At 40.6% G+C, this 19,418-nt stretch overlaps 1 protein-coding gene across 7 annotated transcripts in view; it reads right to left on the reverse strand.

The window, feature by feature from the left end:
• The window catches only part of CSGALNACT2 (chondroitin sulfate N-acetylgalactosaminyltransferase 2), a 43,833-nt gene that overhangs the window by 6,228 nt on the left and 18,187 nt on the right, over window positions 1–19,418 (reverse strand). For 3 of the 7 annotated variants that reach the window (XM_045568185.1, XM_045568184.1, XM_045568190.1), the window contains 3 exons: window positions 16,913–17,091; window positions 14,306–14,400; window positions 3,138–3,219 (listed from right to left, as the gene is read on the reverse strand). In XM_045568185.1, coding sequence (XP_045424141.1) covers window positions 3,138–3,219; window positions 14,306–14,400; window positions 16,913–17,091 — 356 coding nt within the window. Of the gene's footprint in view, window positions 1–3,137; window positions 3,220–14,305; window positions 14,401–16,912; window positions 17,092–17,171; window positions 18,715–19,418 lie in introns of those variants that run through there. The other 4 variants (XM_045568186.1, XM_045568188.1, XM_045568189.1 and 1 more) reach the window with 4 other exon arrangements.

Consider the following 19,418-nt stretch of genomic DNA (forward strand, 5'->3'; position numbering starts at 1 on the left):
TGAAGAAAAATGAACAGAGCTTCAGAGAAATAGAGGATACCATTAAGCATCAGCATACACATAATGACAGTATCAGAAGGAGAAAACAATGAGAAAGGAACAGAAAAAATATTCAAAGGAAAAAAGCTAGCCTCTGTATCCGAGGGTTCTGTAAGGCTGGTGGCAGACACCCCTCCCCTCCCCAATGGAAAAAGAAGCCCACGAGACCTGCCGAGAACAACGCCTGCAAGGCCCAGCTAAGTCAAAGGATGACCACACCTGGATGGTCACCCTGATAAGAGTCTCGGTTCCTAGAGTCCACACGTACCATCAGCCCCTCCTATTTCTCAATACCAGCCCTAAAACTGCAACAAAGAAATTCCTCACTCTTCGTGCCAAAACTCTTCATGCCGAAGAAACCCCATCTCCCAACTCTAAAAACATATATAAGCCCACTCAAAACTTCTTGGGCCTCCCTCTCTCTCTGTCTCTCTCTCTCTCTCTCTCTCTGTCTCTCTCTCTCTGGCCGTGAACCTCACCCAGGAGCCTCGTTGCTTAACCCTTTCAATTCTGCTCGTCTTTCTTTCTCTGGTGCCGGCCAATCCAAAAAACCTTATAGGTTCCACATCTGCAGATTTAACCAACCGTGGATTGATAATGTGTGTGTGGTGGGGGGGAACCCCAAAAAGAAAAAAATAAAATAAAAAATAATACAAATTAAAAAACAATAGAGTAAAACCATTTACATAGTATTTATATTGCATTAGGTATTATAAGTAATCTAGAAATGGTTTAAAGTATTTGGAAAAATGTGCGTAGGTTACATGCAAATACTAAACCATTTTATATAGAAGACTTGATCATCTATGGATTTTTTTTTTATTTCAGCATATTATGGTGGTACGAAAGTTTAGGTTACATATATTGCCCTTGCCCCACCCTTCCCCTATCTATGGCTTTTGATATCCACAGGATGTCCTGGATACAGTCTCCCATGGATACTGAAAGATGACTGTAATGTCTGAAACTTCCCAAATGTGATGAAAAACATTCATGTACATGTATTCAAGAAGCCCCCAAAACTCCAATAACCCAATTAAAATGAGCAGAGGATCTGAACAGACATTTCACCAAAGAAGATATACAAATAGCTAATAAACACATGAAAAGATGCTCAACATCCTTAGTCATCAGAGACATTATAATCAAAACTACAATCATATACCACTTCACCCCACTATAATGGCTAGAAACAAAGACAGATAATAACATTTATTAATGAGGATGTGGAGAAACTGGAACTCTCATACACTGCTGGCAGGAATATAAAATGATGTAGCCACTTTGGAAAACCATGTGGCAATTCCTCAGAAGGTCAGACATAGGGTTACAATGTAATTCAGCAATTCTACTCCTAGGTATATAGCCAAAAAAATTGAAAATCTATGTCATCAGCATATTCATAATAGCCAAAAAGTTGAAACAACCCAAATGTCTATAAACTGACAAACAGATAAACAAAATGTGGTATAACCATACAATGAAACATTTTCAGCTATAAAACGGAATGAAATACCTGATACATGCTACAACATGGATGAACCCTAAAAACATGCTGAGTGAAAGAAGCCAGTCACAAAAGACCCCATATTATATAATTCAGTTTATATTAAATGCCCAGAAAAGACAAATCTATAGGAGGTAGATTACTAGATGCCTAGGTTTGGGGGAAATGGGGTGTGGTAGGAAAGCAGGAGAGACTGCTAACAGGTTATAGGGTTTCTTTGTGGGGTGATAACATTCTAAATTATTTTTTTTGAGACAGAGTCTCACTCTGTTGCCCAGGCTAGAGTGCCATGGCATCAGCCTAGCTCACAGCAACCTCAAACTCCTGGGCTTAAGCGATCCTCCTGCCTCAGCCTCCCGAGTAGCTGGGACGACAGGCATGTGCCACGACACCCGGCTAATTAATTTTTTCTATTTTTAGTAGAGATGGGGTCTGCTTTTGCTCAGGCTGGTCTCGAACTCCTGAGCTCAAGCGGTCCTCCCACCTTGGCCTCCCAGAGTGCTAGGATTACAGGCGTGAGCCACTGTGCCTGGTCATAATGTTCTAAATTTGATTGTGGTGATAGGTGCACAACTCAGTGAACTACACATTTAAAGTTAGTAAATTTCATGATATGTGAACTATATTTCAATAAAGTTATATAAAAAAGAGATAAGGAACTGCAAGTATCCATGGCACTGCAGAAAAAAATGTATAAAAATCTGCTTTTGAGGGATAGTGAACGGTCATTGTTTTACTAAGCAAGAAATCAAGGAAAAGAGAATTAGTTTCATTTAATAGTCTTTTTATCATTATTTCCTGATTTTCCACTCTTCAAACATTATAATGATAAAGACATAAGGCAGGGAGATTTCCAATACAATGGTTGATTGTAAAAATGAATATAATATGAAAATATGTTCTATGACCTCTATGCTGTGGAACGGTAGCCAGCACTAAATCAATCAGGAACCATGGAATTAGGTTTCTGCCTGCTTTATTAAACTGTTCTCTGACACTTTTAGTTTTTGCTGGGTAAGACCGAAGCTGGGGTGGAGAAGTATGCTTAGACCAGATTCTTCAAGGGCCATCTTTTGGCTGAGGGGAATGGACAACTGAGCTGTGACTCCAAGTACCAACTCCAACTTTAATCAGAACTAGAAAGAACACCTCGTTTTTCATTTGTCTTAAATACTGGGATTTTGCATAATAGTTTACTAGACAATTAAAGGAGTTTTCATTTCAAGATAAAAAAAATTAAAGCCCTTAGTCTAATCCAAGATTACTCCCAGCTGTAACCACCCCTGAGCACAACAGTAGAGTTACAGAGAAATCTTTTGTAAGAATACTCCAAACAACTGCAAATATGGGTAACAAGTCAAACAGGTGTTTTTAAAAACAGGTGTTTTGATTTTGAAGGAATTATATTATACTTTTATCTTTATGACCTCATTTTTGCTATTCAAAGACATAAACTCACTTGGCCTTTTATATCTCCAGATTCCTCTTTTCAGCTAACCTCAGACACTCAAATCTGAGACCTTTTAGCAAAATCCCATAAGCTCTACAGTAAATATGTAAAGCCCTATCCTTAAATGTAAGGTATACTTACCAATGGTCAGGAAATCTGATCGATATTGACAAGTCATTCCAAAGCCAAAATCTCGCCAAAAGCCAGAATCCTTTTTGTGAACCTAAAAAAAAAAAAAAAAAAAAATCAATTTAATCCCTTAAGAACTAGAAAATATGTTAATCAACAATGAAACAAATTAAAATATTTTCTACAGGATACTTTTTTCCTGTCATGTATGTGACTCATAAAGGATCACACACACTTATTAAATCCTGACGAAACAAACAAAATTATAGTAATCCACATGAGCAAAGGCTTCTTGTCTCTTTCAACGTAACTGAACTCAAGCTGTACAAAGTGCAAGCTGGGTTACTAATAATCACACAGTGTGGGGCCTGACCTCAAGGGCTTACATTCTAGGACAACAGTTGCACGAGCACATACTGTAACACACCGTGATCAACGCTACAGAGTAGGCCTCATTTAGTGCCTACCTAGCATTCACTCCCCAGTGCCCCTTCCTGATTGGTACGGTTTTGTTCTGGTAATCACCTAGCCCCAGGCAGGGTGGGAAGCTCCTGTCACCAGTAGCTTCAGAGTGGGCCATGAGTATACCAGTGAGATAGTCACACCCCACTTACTACAGGAATTGGTTCACTATCAGGTATTAGAAAAAATTCAGGCCAACAATCTAAAAGAGGAGGGTTGTTGGGAACTTTGGAAAACAAAGTCCCCCCATTCTTCTGGGAGAGCCACTAGAAAGGCCACTTGCTCATAGGGAAGGGGTCAAAAAACCACAACCTCAGGCTAAATCTGGTCTGCTGCCTGCTTTTGTAAATAATTTTACTGGAATATAGTCAAGCTCATTTGTTTACAAATTGTCTATCAGTGCTTTCACAGTACAGTGGCAGAGCTAAGTAGCTGCAATAGGAAGGTGTGGTCCACAAAGATTAACATATTTCCTTTCTAGCTCTTTACAGAAAAAGTTTGCCAACTTCTCATGTAGGATGCAATTATGAAGCTTGGGATTGCCAAAGTCCTTTCCTACCATGAAGAAAACCAGCTTTAAAATGAAGCTATCACCATTGAAATCCAAGTATAGAAAGAAATATTAAAACCAGGGCTTTGACAACACTGAGCCTCCAGAAGCTTAGAAGATGAAGCCTGACAAACTTCCTTTATTTTATTCATACTTTCAACAAGTGTTTAATCTGTTAGATATGGTTGTTGAAACTGAGGCTTAGCAGTGAACAGAGGTGACAAAGTTCCTGCCATCATGGAGCTTTTGTTTTGGTGGGAAAATAGCAAATAAATAAATAAATACACATTTTAGGTAGTGATACATGCTAGGAAGAAAAATGCAGCATGATAAGGGGAGAGCCTGACAGAGGAAAGCCTGTCTTGGACGTAACAGCCACAAAGGCTTCTGAGGAGGCCTCCCCCTCTGAGGAGGCAAACGTTGAGCAGGGAACTGACTGAAGTGAGGGAGTGAGCGATGCAAATATCTGGAGGAGATCACTCCAGGCAAGGGGGGCTGCTGCAAAATGGCTCTAAGGACAAACAGCAAGGAAATGATTGCGGTAAGAACAGAAAACATGAGGCCCTGGGGTCAAGACGGGGCTTATAGTATTTCTTTAAGATAAGTGGTATTACAGCATTTTTGTATGCTTGTGGGAAGGAGTTAGAAGAGGCAAAATGTAGTACAAGAGGGTGAAGACTGGCTGGAGGGCATCCCTGTTAAGGCAAGGGCTGAGCTCTAGTTCATTACAAAGGGACCGGCTGGCATCATGAAGGGATGTGGGCAGCTCTTCCACTGGGGATGGAGAGACACTGAGGCAGTGGGGCTGAACTCACGAGAGAAGAATAAGGAAGTGAACTTCTCACTACTTCTCTTTTCCAAATGAAATAGGAAAGCAAAGCAAGTGGAGAGTGGGAAGTGGTGAGGGGTTGCTGGGAGGGGTGAAGAGAGGTCTGTGTGGCCTGTAGGAGGGAGAGTAGGAGGGCCAGGTAAGGGCAGGACTCCGGGGGGCCCAGGAGCCTCGGCCTGTGGTCGCATCTCTAAAGCAACATCCAGTATGTAGTTGGGCTGTGGTGCTCCTGCCCCGGGGCCTGGTGAGAGTCGCCCTTGATCGGGTTGGGGTTCTATAGAGAACACTGGAAGGAGTGAGGGGCAAATGAGGTGAGTGCACAGCAAAGAAGGTGTGGAAAATGACTAGCCATGGAGTCTGGCCGGGCAGGAGGGAAGTCAGGATGTAGACATGAGGAGGGTGAGAGAAGGCGAGAGAGATGCCTCATCCGAACTGCAGCATTCTGAGACAGCTTCCTGGAGGAATAAAGCTGGAGCTGGGATATGACAGATGAGGAGGACTGAGCCAAGTGGTAGAAGATGTGCTGGGGAAAGTTCAGGCGAAAGAACAGTTTGTGCAAAGACCTGCAGATGGAGGGGAGAGTATGGCAAAGGATGGTGAGCCTTGAGTCAGAAGAGGTATCCACAAGGTAGGCCGGGCCTTGCAAACTGTTCCTGTGAAAGGCCACGTAGTAAATATCTTAGGTTCTGCAGAACATATAGTCATTGCCACAACTATTGAACTCTGACACTGTGATGTGAAAGTAGTCATTGATAATAAATACTTAAATGAACTTGCTGTGTTCCAATAAACTTTATTTATGGACACTGAAATTTGAATTTCATATAGTTTTCATGTGCCATGAAATATTATTCTTTAAAAAATATATATATATATATGTTTTGAGATGGGGTCTTGCTATGTTACCCAGGCTGGAGTGCAGTGGCTGTTCACAGGCATGATCACAGTTCACTGCAGCCTTGACCTTCTGCTCAAGTGATTCTCCTGTTTCTGCCTCCTAAGTCGCTGGGACTACCGGCATGTGCCACCGCACCTGGATAAAATATATTTTTATTCATTAAAATTTTCCCATTCTAAACTCATGGGCCATACAAAATGAGATAGAAGGCCAGATTTGGCCCACAGGCCACAGCTGCTGACCACTGGCCTCAAGGGACATGCAGGGCCACATCACAGACAACTGCATGTACCTGTGGTACTTCTTCCTTTTCTAGAATTTAAAGCTCTTTGAGGGCAGGACTTTTGTGGATTTTAATCATGGCTATATCCCTAGCTCCTAGAATAATACCAGGCACTTAGTAGGTAAATATTCAATAAATGTTTGTTAAATAGATAAATAAATAAATGAACTTATAGGGGCATAATTTTAGTGGCAGAACCAAGGCTAGACTCTAATATTCTCTTTAGTCAAATATAACCCTGGTACAAAATATTAAAGCAAACCATCCACTTTGATATCTCTACCCTATGCCAATTCTGCTTTTATAAATACTGTGACTTTGTAACTTAGTTTCCTAAAAATTATTCAAATATTATCAGACTTAGGGAAAGGAATCGTTGGTTGTGTTTGATTTTTAAAGCAACAAATTTTCACTGAGGAAAGTCGAAGGAAATTAAAATCATCTGTAATCTTGACTGTTAATATTTCATTCCAATGTTTTATCTGTCCTCCTAAGCATGTGGGAGACACAGTTATCCACATGTAACCTACATCCTCAGCCGCTGGCCCCTCACAGAATGCCAGGTTTATGAAGCCAACTAGCAACTTGGCACCTTCCCTCGGATATCTAATAAACAACACATGCATACCATGGCTCAAGTTGAAATCCTGATCTCGCCTCTCCCATTCCTTTCTTTCCCTCATTCACCACATCTAATCTACCAGGAAGCTTTGTCAGCTTTGTCTCCCAATCATATCCAAACTTTTCTCTACAATTACCACCCTGGCCCTAGACACAATCACCTCCCCTTGTCTACTGCAAAAGCCTAACTGGCTGCTTCCAGCCGGCGCCACACACAACCCATTCTCCCTCTAAAGGCTTTCTAACACATTGGCATAAAATCCAAACTCCTTCCAGGGGCGTAACAAGCTCTGCACAACCTGGCCTTTGCCTTCTGTGCTCCAGCCACCTTCGGAAATCCAGTAGCTGTTCCTACTGCCTGGAAGCGCCTTCCCCCAATCACTAGCTGGTTCCTTTCTGTCCTTCGGATGGCTCCTCCAACAGCTCCATCTCACAGAGATCTTTCTGACCAAACATGCCACAGAAACCACCAAATGACTCTCCACAGCTCAGCCTGTTTTAATGATTTGCGTGGCATTTGTTATCTGATTTTAATTTCTGTCTCCTCCTACCAGAATAAAGATCCTTGTGAGCAATAAACATATTTGTCAGGGTCAGGTGCCAGTGGTGAATAGTGACTGGCACTGGATGAACCCTCACTATTTGGTGAATTAATATAACAGAGGCAGTTTGTGCAGTGGAGGCTTTGGAGCCACACTGCCTGGGTGCCTGGCCTGACTCCAGCCAGCTGTGTCCTCATCTGTAAAAAGGGGGTAATAATAGCACCTACATCAGAGGTTGTTAGGAGGATTAAACAAGTTAACATGTAGGCAAAACAGAACAGTACCCTGCATACAGTAAATGGTACATAAAAATATTAGCTCTTATCATTAAAATGTCACCTAAAATATACATACACTATTTCCCATTTTTTAGCTTTACATTTTCCTCTACATTTACATTGCTGTTTGCTTTATTTACATTTCACAAACGTTTTCCTCTTGATACACCATATTCACCACAGTATGACCCATAATTCAATTCATCATTTTACTATTAGAGTTTTGCTTGCTTTTAATGTTATTGATTCATGCATATTGCTACTGTACAGCTCTGATTATTTCTCCAGGAGAAACTGCTGGGAATGAAGATTACTGGATTGGGGGATGAACCTGTTTAGTAATAAAACCCTTGACCCAGAGAGCTGCATCCCCACCAGCAGAGACGGAAGAGCTCCCATTCCCCCAGCCTCACTCGCATGACTGTGCTTTTTTAAAGAAGTCATTTAACAGCAGAAGAAAAGTATTGTACTACTGTCTTAATTTATTCCTAGTAAAGTTGACTATTTGAGTATGTTTATTGTGAATTATTGTCAGTTGTCTTTTGCCCTTTTTTTCTATTGGGTGCATTCCTATTTACTTCTAATATATCTTTTTTTTTTTTTTGAGACAGAGTCTCGCTCTGTTGCCTGGGCTAGAGTGCCGTGGCGTCAGCCTAGCTCACAGCAACCTCAAACTCCTGGGCTCAAGCGATCCTCCTGCCTCAGCCTCCCGAGTAGCTGGGACCACAGGCATGTGCCACCGTGCCTGGCTAATTTTTCTATATATAGTTTTAGCTGTCCATATAATTTCTTTCTATTTAGTAGAGATGGGGTCTCGCTCTTGCTCAGGCTGGTCTCGAACTCCTGAGCTCAAACAATCCGCCTGCCTCGGCCTCCTAGAGTGCTAGGATTACAGGCGTGAGCCACCCCGCCCAGCCTACTTCTAATATATCTTTAAACATCAAAGAGGGCAAGCTTTTGTCTTTTAAGTGAGGAGACTGAAGCTTAGAAAGTTAAGCAATTAGCAAAGGTTTACAAGTGATGAAACTAGAACTTGAAGTGCTTATTTTGCTATGCAACATCCAGAATGAATCAGCATTCAAATGATTCTTCCCCCACAACCCTCCAAACCTTTAACCCTTCTATCTATTTGCCACTTTTTTTTTGTTTGTTCTCAATTAATTTTAACACATAAGCTTTAACTTTTGGAATAATTTTAGATATACAGAGAAGTTCTAAAACAGTAAAGCATTCCGATATACTCCTCACCCAGTTTTAGCTTCCCCTAATGTTATCATCTTACATTGTTGTGGTACATTTGTCAAAACTAAGGAACCATCATTGGTATATTACTATTAACTCAGCTCCAGACTTTATTTGTATTTCACCAGTTTTTCCTTTAATATCCTTTTTTCCGTTCCAGGACCCAGTCCAGGGCACCACATTGCAATCAGCTGCCATGTCTCCTTAGTCTCTTCTTGGCTCTGAAAGTTTCTCAGTCTTCCTTGTTTTTTATGATCGTGACAGTCTCATGGACAGGTATTTTGCAGAATGCCCTTCAATGTGTGCTTGCTGGAGCTTTCCCCATGATTAGATTGAGGTTACGGTTTTTGGAAGGAAGACTGCAGGGCTGAAGTGCCCTTGTTACGTCCTCTCAAGGGTACACGACATCAGTGGTGATGTTAACCTTCACCACTTTGGTTAAGGCAGTGTCTGCTGGGTCTCTCCACCAAAAAGTTTGTTTTTCTCTTTCCATACTCTTTGGAAGTGAATCACCTAGTTCTACCTTGTGGAAAAGGGAATATCTACGTAAATTATCTAGGATTTTACAAGGAACATTTGTTTCTTCTTCCCTATCTACTCTAATTTAGCCTATCCATTCACTTATTATTTATCTATTTATTCACTCGCTCATTTATACCACTATACTCATAGATATTTATCTTATGCTTTGGGTTACAATCCAGGTTAAAGCTATTTATTTTGTTGCTCAGGTTGTTCCAGCTTGGGCATTGGGAGCTCTTTCTGTTGGCTTCAACTCCTAGGCTCAAGTGATCCTCCTGCCTCAGCCTCTTGAGTAGCTGAGACTACAGGCGTGCACCACGATACCCAGATAATTTTTCTATTTTTTTGTAGAGACAGGGTCTCACTAGATTGCTCAGGCTGGTCTCAAACTCCTGACCTGAAGCGATCCTCCCACCTTGGCCTCCTAAAGTGCTGGGATTACAGGCATGGGTCACTGTACCCAGGCCCAGGTTCCTTTTGTATATCTCTTGCTCCAGCCCTAGAATCAACCATTTCTCTAGGGAGCCCTGGCTCCTTTGATTGGAAAATGGTATTAGAAACCAAGATTTGGGAGTGGAGTGTGCTTGGGGACTACTGGGTGTCACTAGTTCTAGGCCCTCTCAGACTAGTAAACTAGGTAATACAGATATGTACACCATATATATACCCTTTGACACCTTAATTCCAAATTGCTATTCATTTCTTTTTAATTATGTCAACATAACTATTTATACTATTACATCAACAAATGTTTAGACTTAAATAAAAGTTTTAAGCCAGACATGGTGGCTCATGCCTGTAATCCTAGCACTCTGGGAGGGCAAGGCAGGAGGATAGCTTGAGGTCAGGAGTTCAAGACCAGCCTCAGCAAGAGTGAGAACCTGTCTCTACTAAAAATAGAAAGAAACTGGCCAGAAAACTAAAAATAGAAAAAATTAGCCAGACGTGGTGGCATAGGCCTGTAGTCCCAGCTACTTGGGAGGCTGAGGCAAGAGGATCACTTGAGCCCAGGAGTTTGAGGTTGCTGTGAGCTAGGCTGACACCACGGCACTCTAGCCCAGGCAACAGAGCGAGACTCTGTCTCAAAAAAAAAAAAAAAAAAAAATAGTAATAATAAATAAATAAAAGTTTTACTGCTTATTTTGTTTACCATTATTTTATTCTTAGGTCTTCCTCTCTCAACATGTTCATTTCTCATTTTGCCAAACTAGATAAACAGGTCTGTGAGAATAAACTTTTGAGTCTTTCTTTAAGGGACAGGGTCTTGCTCTGTTGGCCAAGTTGGAGTGCAGCAGTGCAATCAGAGCTCACTGCAGCCTCCAACTCCTGGGTTCAAGTGATCCTCCTGCCTCGGCCTCCTGAGTCAGCTGGGATTACACGCATGAACTACCACACCCAGCCTGAGTCCTTGAATTTTCAAAAATGTCTATTTTGCCTTCGAATAGTAAGTGAAATATAGATTCTAGAATAAGTTACTTTTCTTTATAATTTTCATGGTACTGATTTATTGTCTAGTACCAATATTATAAAAAAGAAGGTGAATGCCAATCTGAATCCTCTTTTTTTGTGGACAAGCTTGGATTTTGCTATTTTTAGTGTCTTTGGAAGCTATTAGGATTAGCCCGTCACTGCCATTCTCAAACACCAGAAGACTTGTCTTTCCTTGGCTATGCAAAGTTTTCATCCATTTCCTGCTCTATTTCTCTCTTTTCTGGAATTCCCATTAAATAATTTTGGAGCTTCTGGATTGATTATCCATGTCTCAATTTTTCTTTCATATTATCTCTTGGTCTTTATGTGTCCAGTTGGCTTGTTTTCTAGTTTACAAATTTGTTTCAACTGTGACTACTCTGCTACTTATATTTTCTTATTCTTGTATTCTTTATTTTTCTTATATTTTCACAATTTCCAAGTTCTGAAATAAATCTTGCTTTAGCAACAAATCTTGTTTTATGAATTTAATGTTTTTTCTGATCTCCCTAACAATATATTTTAAAGTTATTTTCTATCTGGATTCATATTCTCATGTTAATTTTTCTGCTTATTAATAAATTTGTTGCCTTTCTTTCAATAGTGTTGGTTTTCCACAAATGTTTAGTTTTGCTTAATTGCTACTCATTTTTTTTTTTTTTTGAGACAGAGTCTCGGTCTGTCGCCCTGGGTAGAGTGTAGTGGCATCATCGCAGCTCACAGCAACCTCAAACTCCTGGGCTCAAGCGATCCTCCTGTCTCAACTTCCCGAGTAGCTGGGACTACAGGCGTGTGCCACAACACCTGGCTAATTTTTCTATTTTTAGTAGAGATGGGGTCTCACTCTCGTTTAGGCTGGTCTTGAACTCCTGAACTCAACCAAACCTCCTGCCTTAGCCTCCCAGAGTGCTAGGATTATAGGTGTGAGCCACCTCACCCAGCCAATTGCTGCTCATTTTTGTGTTATAAATCATTGTTGAAAAATCCATGGCTATTAGCTATAATTACAGGGGCCTATCCTGAGTCATAGTAGAGTAGCGGCAGAACATGGTTTCAGGGAGAATGTGCCAACAGTAACTCATCTCTGGAGGCTAGGGACTCCCTATCTACCCTGACCTGGCTCTCTAGCTCCAGGGACTACAAGCACTGCCTGTGATGCCTGCTACTCAGCACACCCCCAAGAAGCACATGTGCTCCATGCTCCCTCCACTCCCTGTCCGCTATGAGCTCAGAGAAAGTAGGCAGCCCCATCTTCACTCACTGTTCTCCTAAACATGTTCTAGATTGCTCTCTCCTCCTGTAATCTTATGCCAACTGTTGCCAACTTACAGAAATTTCTGTAAATTGGCAAACTTATGTCTGCTAACAGCTTCCTCATTTTCCAATACTAATGTACCTTTTTCATTTTAATAATTCATTTTTACCAAGCATATGGGGTGTCAGATAAGGCAGATGTAGGTGCTCAGTTTACCATTTTGATCCTGTTTGTGCCTATATTCCTAATACTGGCCTACAGATAAGATAGAGAGGTGTGTATGGGTGTGTGTGTGGATGTACTATGCCAGATGTTGGTATCAAGCTAATGCTATCCTCATAAAATACATTAAGCAGATCATATGGTATTAATATTACCTGCTCTTTGAAAGTTAGAAAAGCTCTTCAGGCCAGATGTGGTGGCTCATGCCTGTAATCCTAGCACTCTGGGAGGCCGAGGTGGGAGGATTGCTTGAACTCAGAATTTCGAGACCAGCCTGAACAAGAACAAGATCCCGTCTCTACTAAAAATAGAAAAATTAGTCAGGCATCATGGTGCGCACCTGTAGTCCCAGCTACTCAGGGGCTGAGGCAGGGGACTGTTTCAGTCCAGCAGCCTGAGGTTGCTGTGAGCTAGGCTGACACCACAGCACTTTTCGCCCGGGCAACAGAACGAGACTCTGTCTCAAAAAAAAAAAAAAAAACGAAAGAAAGAAAGAAAGAAAAAAGAAAAGCTCTTCAATAAAACATTATATTTTTGTACCTACAAGGTAATTTTGAGTAACTATTCTAATTTTTTAAAAGGCTCTTAATTTTTGCAGAGCTTCCATCTCTTTTCTTTATGAAACACTAATATAAATTTAGCTTGTGTTATTTTATAAAATTTCTTTCCTTTTATTCAGAATTTTTTAAACTTACATATAAAATTGATTTCTCTCAATGTTTTTATATTCTAATTTCCAATGTTATGGAAACTGTACAGATTACCCTGAATCTGATCACTTTATTAAGAAAAGATTTTTTGCACATAAATAATAAGCTCCTATATTTGTCAACCTATTTTTGTTTCATTAATTTCTGCCTTTATCTTTACCTCTTTCCGACTTATTTCCTTGGAGTTCTTTTTCATTTTTTTTAACATCTTAAATTGACTTAGCTCATTTTCATTTTTTCTTAATGTTAACAATACAAGATTATGTAAACTGCAATTTGGTATCCTGGACTGGATTTTGAAACAGAAAAAGGACATCAGTAGAAAAACTGGGGAAAACCTAATAAATCTAAAGTGTAGCTAGCAGTAACTTAACAATGTTAATTTCTTAATTTTGACAAATGTACCACAGTTATATAAGATGTTAGCATTAGGGGAAACTGAGTGAAGTATGGGAACTGTCTGTCCTATCTTTGCTACTTTTCCGCAAATCTAAATTATTCCAAAATAGCAACTTTATTTATATATTTTTAAAAGCTTATGTAAGTACAGTTTTGACAATAACTATAAGTTTTGATATATGGCATTTACATTCCATGACTTTCTAAGTAATTTTCCATAGTATAATATTCCCTCTTATTTTGCAGAGCAGTTTTAATTTCTAGTTGGTAGAGGTTTTTTTTTTTTTTTTGGAGACAGAGTGTCACTCCGTTTGTTGCCCTGGCAAGAGTGCCATGACGTCAGCCTACCTCACAGCAACCTCAAACTCCTGGGCTCAAGCAATCCTTCTGCCTCAGCCTCCCGAGTAGCTGAGACTACAGGTATGCACCACCATGCCCGGCTAATTTTTTCTACTTCTGATAGAGACAGGGTCTTGCTCTTGCTCAGGCTGGTCTCGAACTTCTGAGTTCAAGCAATCTTCCCACCTCGGCCTCCCCGAGTGTTAGGATTACAGGCGTGAGCCACCACATCAAGCCAAGTAGAAATGCACCAAGTAGAATTTTAAAATTACATTTTATTTTCAGTATTACTAAAAATAAGTTGGTAGAAATGACTACAATTTCCACATTCTGGAACATGAGGTTTTTCTTTATGACCTAAAGTCCAGCACCCCCAACTTAATTCTGAAGCAATAAATGTCAAAGTATTTTATTGGGGGCATGAAAATAGACTATGGAGAAGTGTTTACAATAACTACAATTTTTTACTAACACTTTGTTTTCTACTTGTACAACAAACATGAAGTAATCTAGGGAAGATCTCTGGAGCTTTGCATAACTGACAATGTAAAATCTCACCAGTTGCTGCTCCACAGGGGGTGGCACGTCCTGGCTGGCATAAACGATGGCAGGGTTGTAAAGACTGAACACCACAGGGTAAAACACCTTCTTACCTATAAATGAAAATATATGTTTGTACCATACAAAGAAGTTACGAAGGATTGCTCTTTATTGTAATATCTATTAAGGCTTTATTAAAGTCTTTCTATTATCACACAGGATGATTTTATTGTATCAATATTGTATTTTATCAATATTCAGACTACAGAACATCATGTCAATTGATGAATATGATGATTTTAACATATGAGTAGGTCAGGCTATGAAACTACAACCTTGTAAAAGAACAGAGAAGAAAAAAGACTAAAAGGTGCTTATGTGTTTATTCCCTTTGACTTTGGGGAGATATACAAAGGTATTCTCTCAGCTACTCATTAGGGGAGCCATTCAATACTCATTATTTCATCTAATCAGCAGTAATAAATGTAGATTACTTCTGACAATCACCAAAGAAACTTAGAAACTTCTGTTAAATCTACCCTTCAAAATCCAAGGAATACTGTACAGTGAATAGATATGTAAAGAATAATTAAAATAGGGCCAGGCATGGTAGCTCACACCTGTAATCCTAGCACTTTGGGAGGCCAAGGCTGGAGAATTGCTTGAAACCAGGAGGTCAAGACCAACCTGGGCAACATAGTGAGATGTCTCTACAAAAAAATTTTAAAAATGAGCCAGGTGTGGTGATGGTGGTGTTCACCTGAGGCTGCTGTGAGCTATGATCACACCACTGCACTCTAGCCTGGGCGACAGAGTGAAACTCTGTCTCTAAAAAAAAAAAAATACACACACACACAAAAAGCAGATTTGAACCAAGATCTGGAAAAGTTGGGAAAACAAGAATTAAAAATACCTGATGTAATAGTCCTTGCAGAAGACCTTGCCTTGCCATTAGTATTCAAACTGATTGCATTCAAGGGACCTTAAAGGCTAGCCCGCCTCCCCTCAACAAAGAAACCCTTGCTGTGACTGGCTTCAATCAAGTAGGATCACATGAAGTGCTAAGTAACTGTCAGGGAGTGTGGGAGCAACATGGTAGCCTTTCCATTATAAGATCCCTAGCAGATGTTCATTCCATCTTCTTTCAAATCCATTTAGGGAGGGGGAGCTTAATTTCCTGCAGGCAAATCTATTTCTGGATGTAAAATATTTCTTTTACACTGAGCAAATATGTCTCCTTTAACTTCTACATTTTGAATTTAATGCTGTCTAGAGTAACAAAAATAAGCCTAACTCTCATTTACTTGTTAGGCTCTAAGAGAGTTCCTGACAACTATTCCTAACCAAACCGATTAATAAGAAGGCAATCATTTGTATGATATGAATAGTTCTACATAAAAAACATTTACTATGAGATTCTTTTTAAAACTTTATTTAAATTGACAAAATTATATATACTTATGGTGTATAACATGTTTTAATATATATATACACTGTGAAATGATTAAACCAAGCTAATTAACATATCTGTTACCTCACATACTTATTTTGTGGTAAGAACATTTAAAATCTCCTCTTTTAGCAATTTCCAAGTATACAATACATTGTTATTAACTATAGTTACCATGTTGTACAGATTTCCTAAAGTTGGTTTGTTCTTCATCCTGTCGAGACTCTTTAAAACAGAAAACTTCCATTTTTTATTTAAAATAAAATTTGACTTATAAAAATGTCATTTGTTCATTTTTAAAAAAATATCCACAACATAAAGCAAAATATACTAATAGTAAATCATCCCAAAATTCACCGTCTGGAGACCAAGTAGTACCTTTCTCTAGCCCTCCGCGTGAGTACGAGTATGTGCGTGCAAGCATGTGTGTACACGTGTATTCGTGCGTGGGGGCCCGCACTATATGCCCGAGGCTGAGTGCTTCTGGCTCTCACATCTCCACCCCATCTGCTTGGCTCTTCTTCTGACCTTCACTGCTTCCTTCTTATCAATTTCAAGACTTCCTATTCCTTTGCATTTCTTCATTTGGCTTCAAATGTAGTCATTGGAATTTGGCCCCAAGAGAACAAAGGATCTGAACTTCAGAGGGTCAAATTTTCAATTTCCTACTTAATATTCCAGTTAAATCAAACTTAATGTAGTTTAAGAGAAAACATATTAGGGTTTAAGTAAGACTTCTTTTTTTTTTTTTTTTTTTTGAGACAGAGTCTCACTTTGTTGCCTGGGCTAGAGTGAGTGCCATGGCGTCAGCCTAGCTCACAGCAATCTCAGACTCCTGGGCTTAAGCGATCCTCCTGCCTCAGCCTCCCGAGTAGCTGGGACTACAGGCATGCACCACCATGCCAGGCTAATTTTTTCTATATATATTTTTAGTTGGTCAGATAATTTCTTTCTATTTTTAGTAGAGACGGGGTCTCGCTCAGGCTGGTCTCGAACTCCTGACCTCGAGCGATCCACCCGCCTCAGCCTCCCAGAGGGCTAGGATTACAGGCGTGAGCCACCGCGCCTGGCCTAAGTAAGACTTCTTTTCCTTCAAGTTAAATGATTCAAAACATAGAACATGCTGACACTGTTCTAAATTCTATACTCAGCTCATCTACCAATGTTGTACGCACCTGGCTCAGCGTTTAACCGGCAGCTGTTAAGGAATTCGGCTGAGAAATATATATCAACATCACAGAAAAACATCAAGACTTCTCCCTTGTCCCAAGCTCGGGCACCCACATTTAGTCCTCGTCCACGATTAAATTCTTCATTCAGTGAGACCAAGGTGTAATTGTGAAAATCAGACTCACTATGAGGAAAGCACATGCAAAAAATGGTAAGTCCCATTTTAAGTTAACTCTTTTCCTTCAACGCAACTTACAAAATATCTTTTGCACTTCAAATATTTTATTATGTTGGTTCTACATTCACACAGGGGAAGAAAATGATCAGCTTCACAAGTATGATCATCAGGGACAGATATTCACTGCATGCCCACATCTGAGGCAGTATGCTGGTGGTGTGAAGTTCAAAAAGTGTTAAGAAGTGGCCACTGCCCTTTGGGATCTTAAAAACCTATTGGAGAGATAAGAAATACACACATGGAAAAATAGCCATAATGTCTGGTAAGAAAATAATGCACCTAAATGAATGACACACACACAGAGTACTCTTCTCTCAAAAAGCATCATTTGGATCTCTGTACAAACGTCCCCTTATCAGAGGGATCCACCCTGATACCACATGTGGAGTAGCTCCGACTTCCCTCTCTTTAATCTCTACCCTCTTCCTCTGGGTGTTTTCCTTAGCACCACCAGACACATTTGTTCGAGTGTCTCCCCTACTCCATGAGAGCAGGTATCTTGTTTTGTTCATTAGTATGGACACAGTGTCCCTCCAATAGGAGTTCAATAAATATTAGCTGAATGAGTGAATGAATAGCAGTTCTGAGAAAAGAGACTGCTTCTATCTGGAGTAGTTAGAGAAGATGTTGGAACTGGAACTTGAGTTACGCCACGGTTAAAATGCTGAATTCAGTGGCAAGGGCAAAGGTCATTTTAAATCATTATTCTCAAAGGCAAAGTGTTGAGAAAGCATAAAGCATTTTAGAAAACAGAGATCAGAAAAATCAGATTAGAACAAAAGGACCCTAAAATTGGAATAATGAGAGAAGGGTCAGACTGAGGAGTGCCTTCTTCCATGCAAGGTTAAAGAACTGGGTCAGCCACCTAAAGGCAAGGAGTGTCAGCAGGGCTTTTCTGCCAGGGCAGTGGTTCTCAAACGCACAGCATCAATTTCCCCTGGCAACGTGTTAGAGATGAAATTCTCAGGCTCCACCTCAGACCCACTGACTCAGATGCTAGGGGTGGAGCTGCACATTTAAATTTTAGTAAGTCCTCTAGGTGACTCTGACAATAAAGTTGGAGAACGACTCACTGCACTAGGGTACAGCCGAATAAAAAAAGTTAACATTTGAGGAAGATTACTCTTGCAATAGTACAGAACAGGTAAGGGAGAGATGGAAGCAAAGGCTCAAACAGTGCATGATGGACTTCGAGTGCTCTGAGTGTCTAGGACTCACCTCCCCATCATATAGGATATATATCTCCCCGATTTATGGAAGAACTGACTATTACCACCTCATATCCCCAGCACCAAGTGGAGGCACTGATCACAGAATCCCCCTCACTTTCTACCCACCCCGACCACAATAATTTCCTAGAGGTGGGGACCAGGCTTAAACTCGGCCAATCCCAATATCCCCCACCCAACCTGGCCATAGTGATTGGCTCAAGAGTGGGCAAAATGTCCTTCCCTGGGATTTTCTCAACTGGAGCTGGGAGAAAGCTCTTTCCTCTCTGATGGCAAAGCTGAGAAGATGTGAGCCCAGAGCCGCCAACAGTCATATCCCTCACCATTGGAGGAAGCCAATCTGCAACAGGAGAATGATGTCAACATGCAGAGAAAAACAGACAAGAGAATGTTGATGGTATTCAAGTCTCTGATTCCAGTTCCTGAGACGCCAAGGTTGCTTTGATTTTCTTCCCCAAATTTGGTTGTAACAATCCCTTTATTTCTGGTAGGTACCCAAGATTCTTCAATACTGCTCCTATTTCCTTAAGCACACTCAAGGCAGGCTTACACCATTTGCCACAGAGGAGTCTTGACAATAGAGGGACAACTTCAGTAGTAACTAGTGTGAGCGCTTGGTACTTAGTGGGTGATCGAAGGGAAGAGAGGAGGGGAAGAAATGGAGGGAGGGGGAACCAGAGTTAGGGTGGTGGCAGCAGCAAGGAGGAGACAGAGACGAGGTCCTGTGAAGTAAGTAGGAACTGACAAATTAGAGGTAATTCAAGGTAAAGGAGGAGTAAAAGACTTTGGCTCTCAGATGTCACGTCCAGGGTATTGTGAAAATGGTCTCACTCTGAAGTAAAAGGGCTGTCAGGAGGAGCTGGTGTAGGGAAGGGGAAGGGATGAGTCATGTTTATACACCTCAGGGCTGTGAGGGTCCCTGCAGGGCAGAAACTGAGACCGCTCAACTATGCCCAGTCTTCTTCCAACTACCCCAGTCAGACTCCCAAGCAGTGTACCTGGAACACAGCAGACAGGACTCAATGAATGTTAGCTGAATGATTC

This window comes from Lemur catta, chromosome 14, assembly GCF_020740605.2.
Source record: "Lemur catta isolate mLemCat1 chromosome 14, mLemCat1.pri, whole genome shotgun sequence".
Taxonomy (NCBI): domain Eukaryota; kingdom Metazoa; phylum Chordata; class Mammalia; order Primates; family Lemuridae; genus Lemur; species Lemur catta.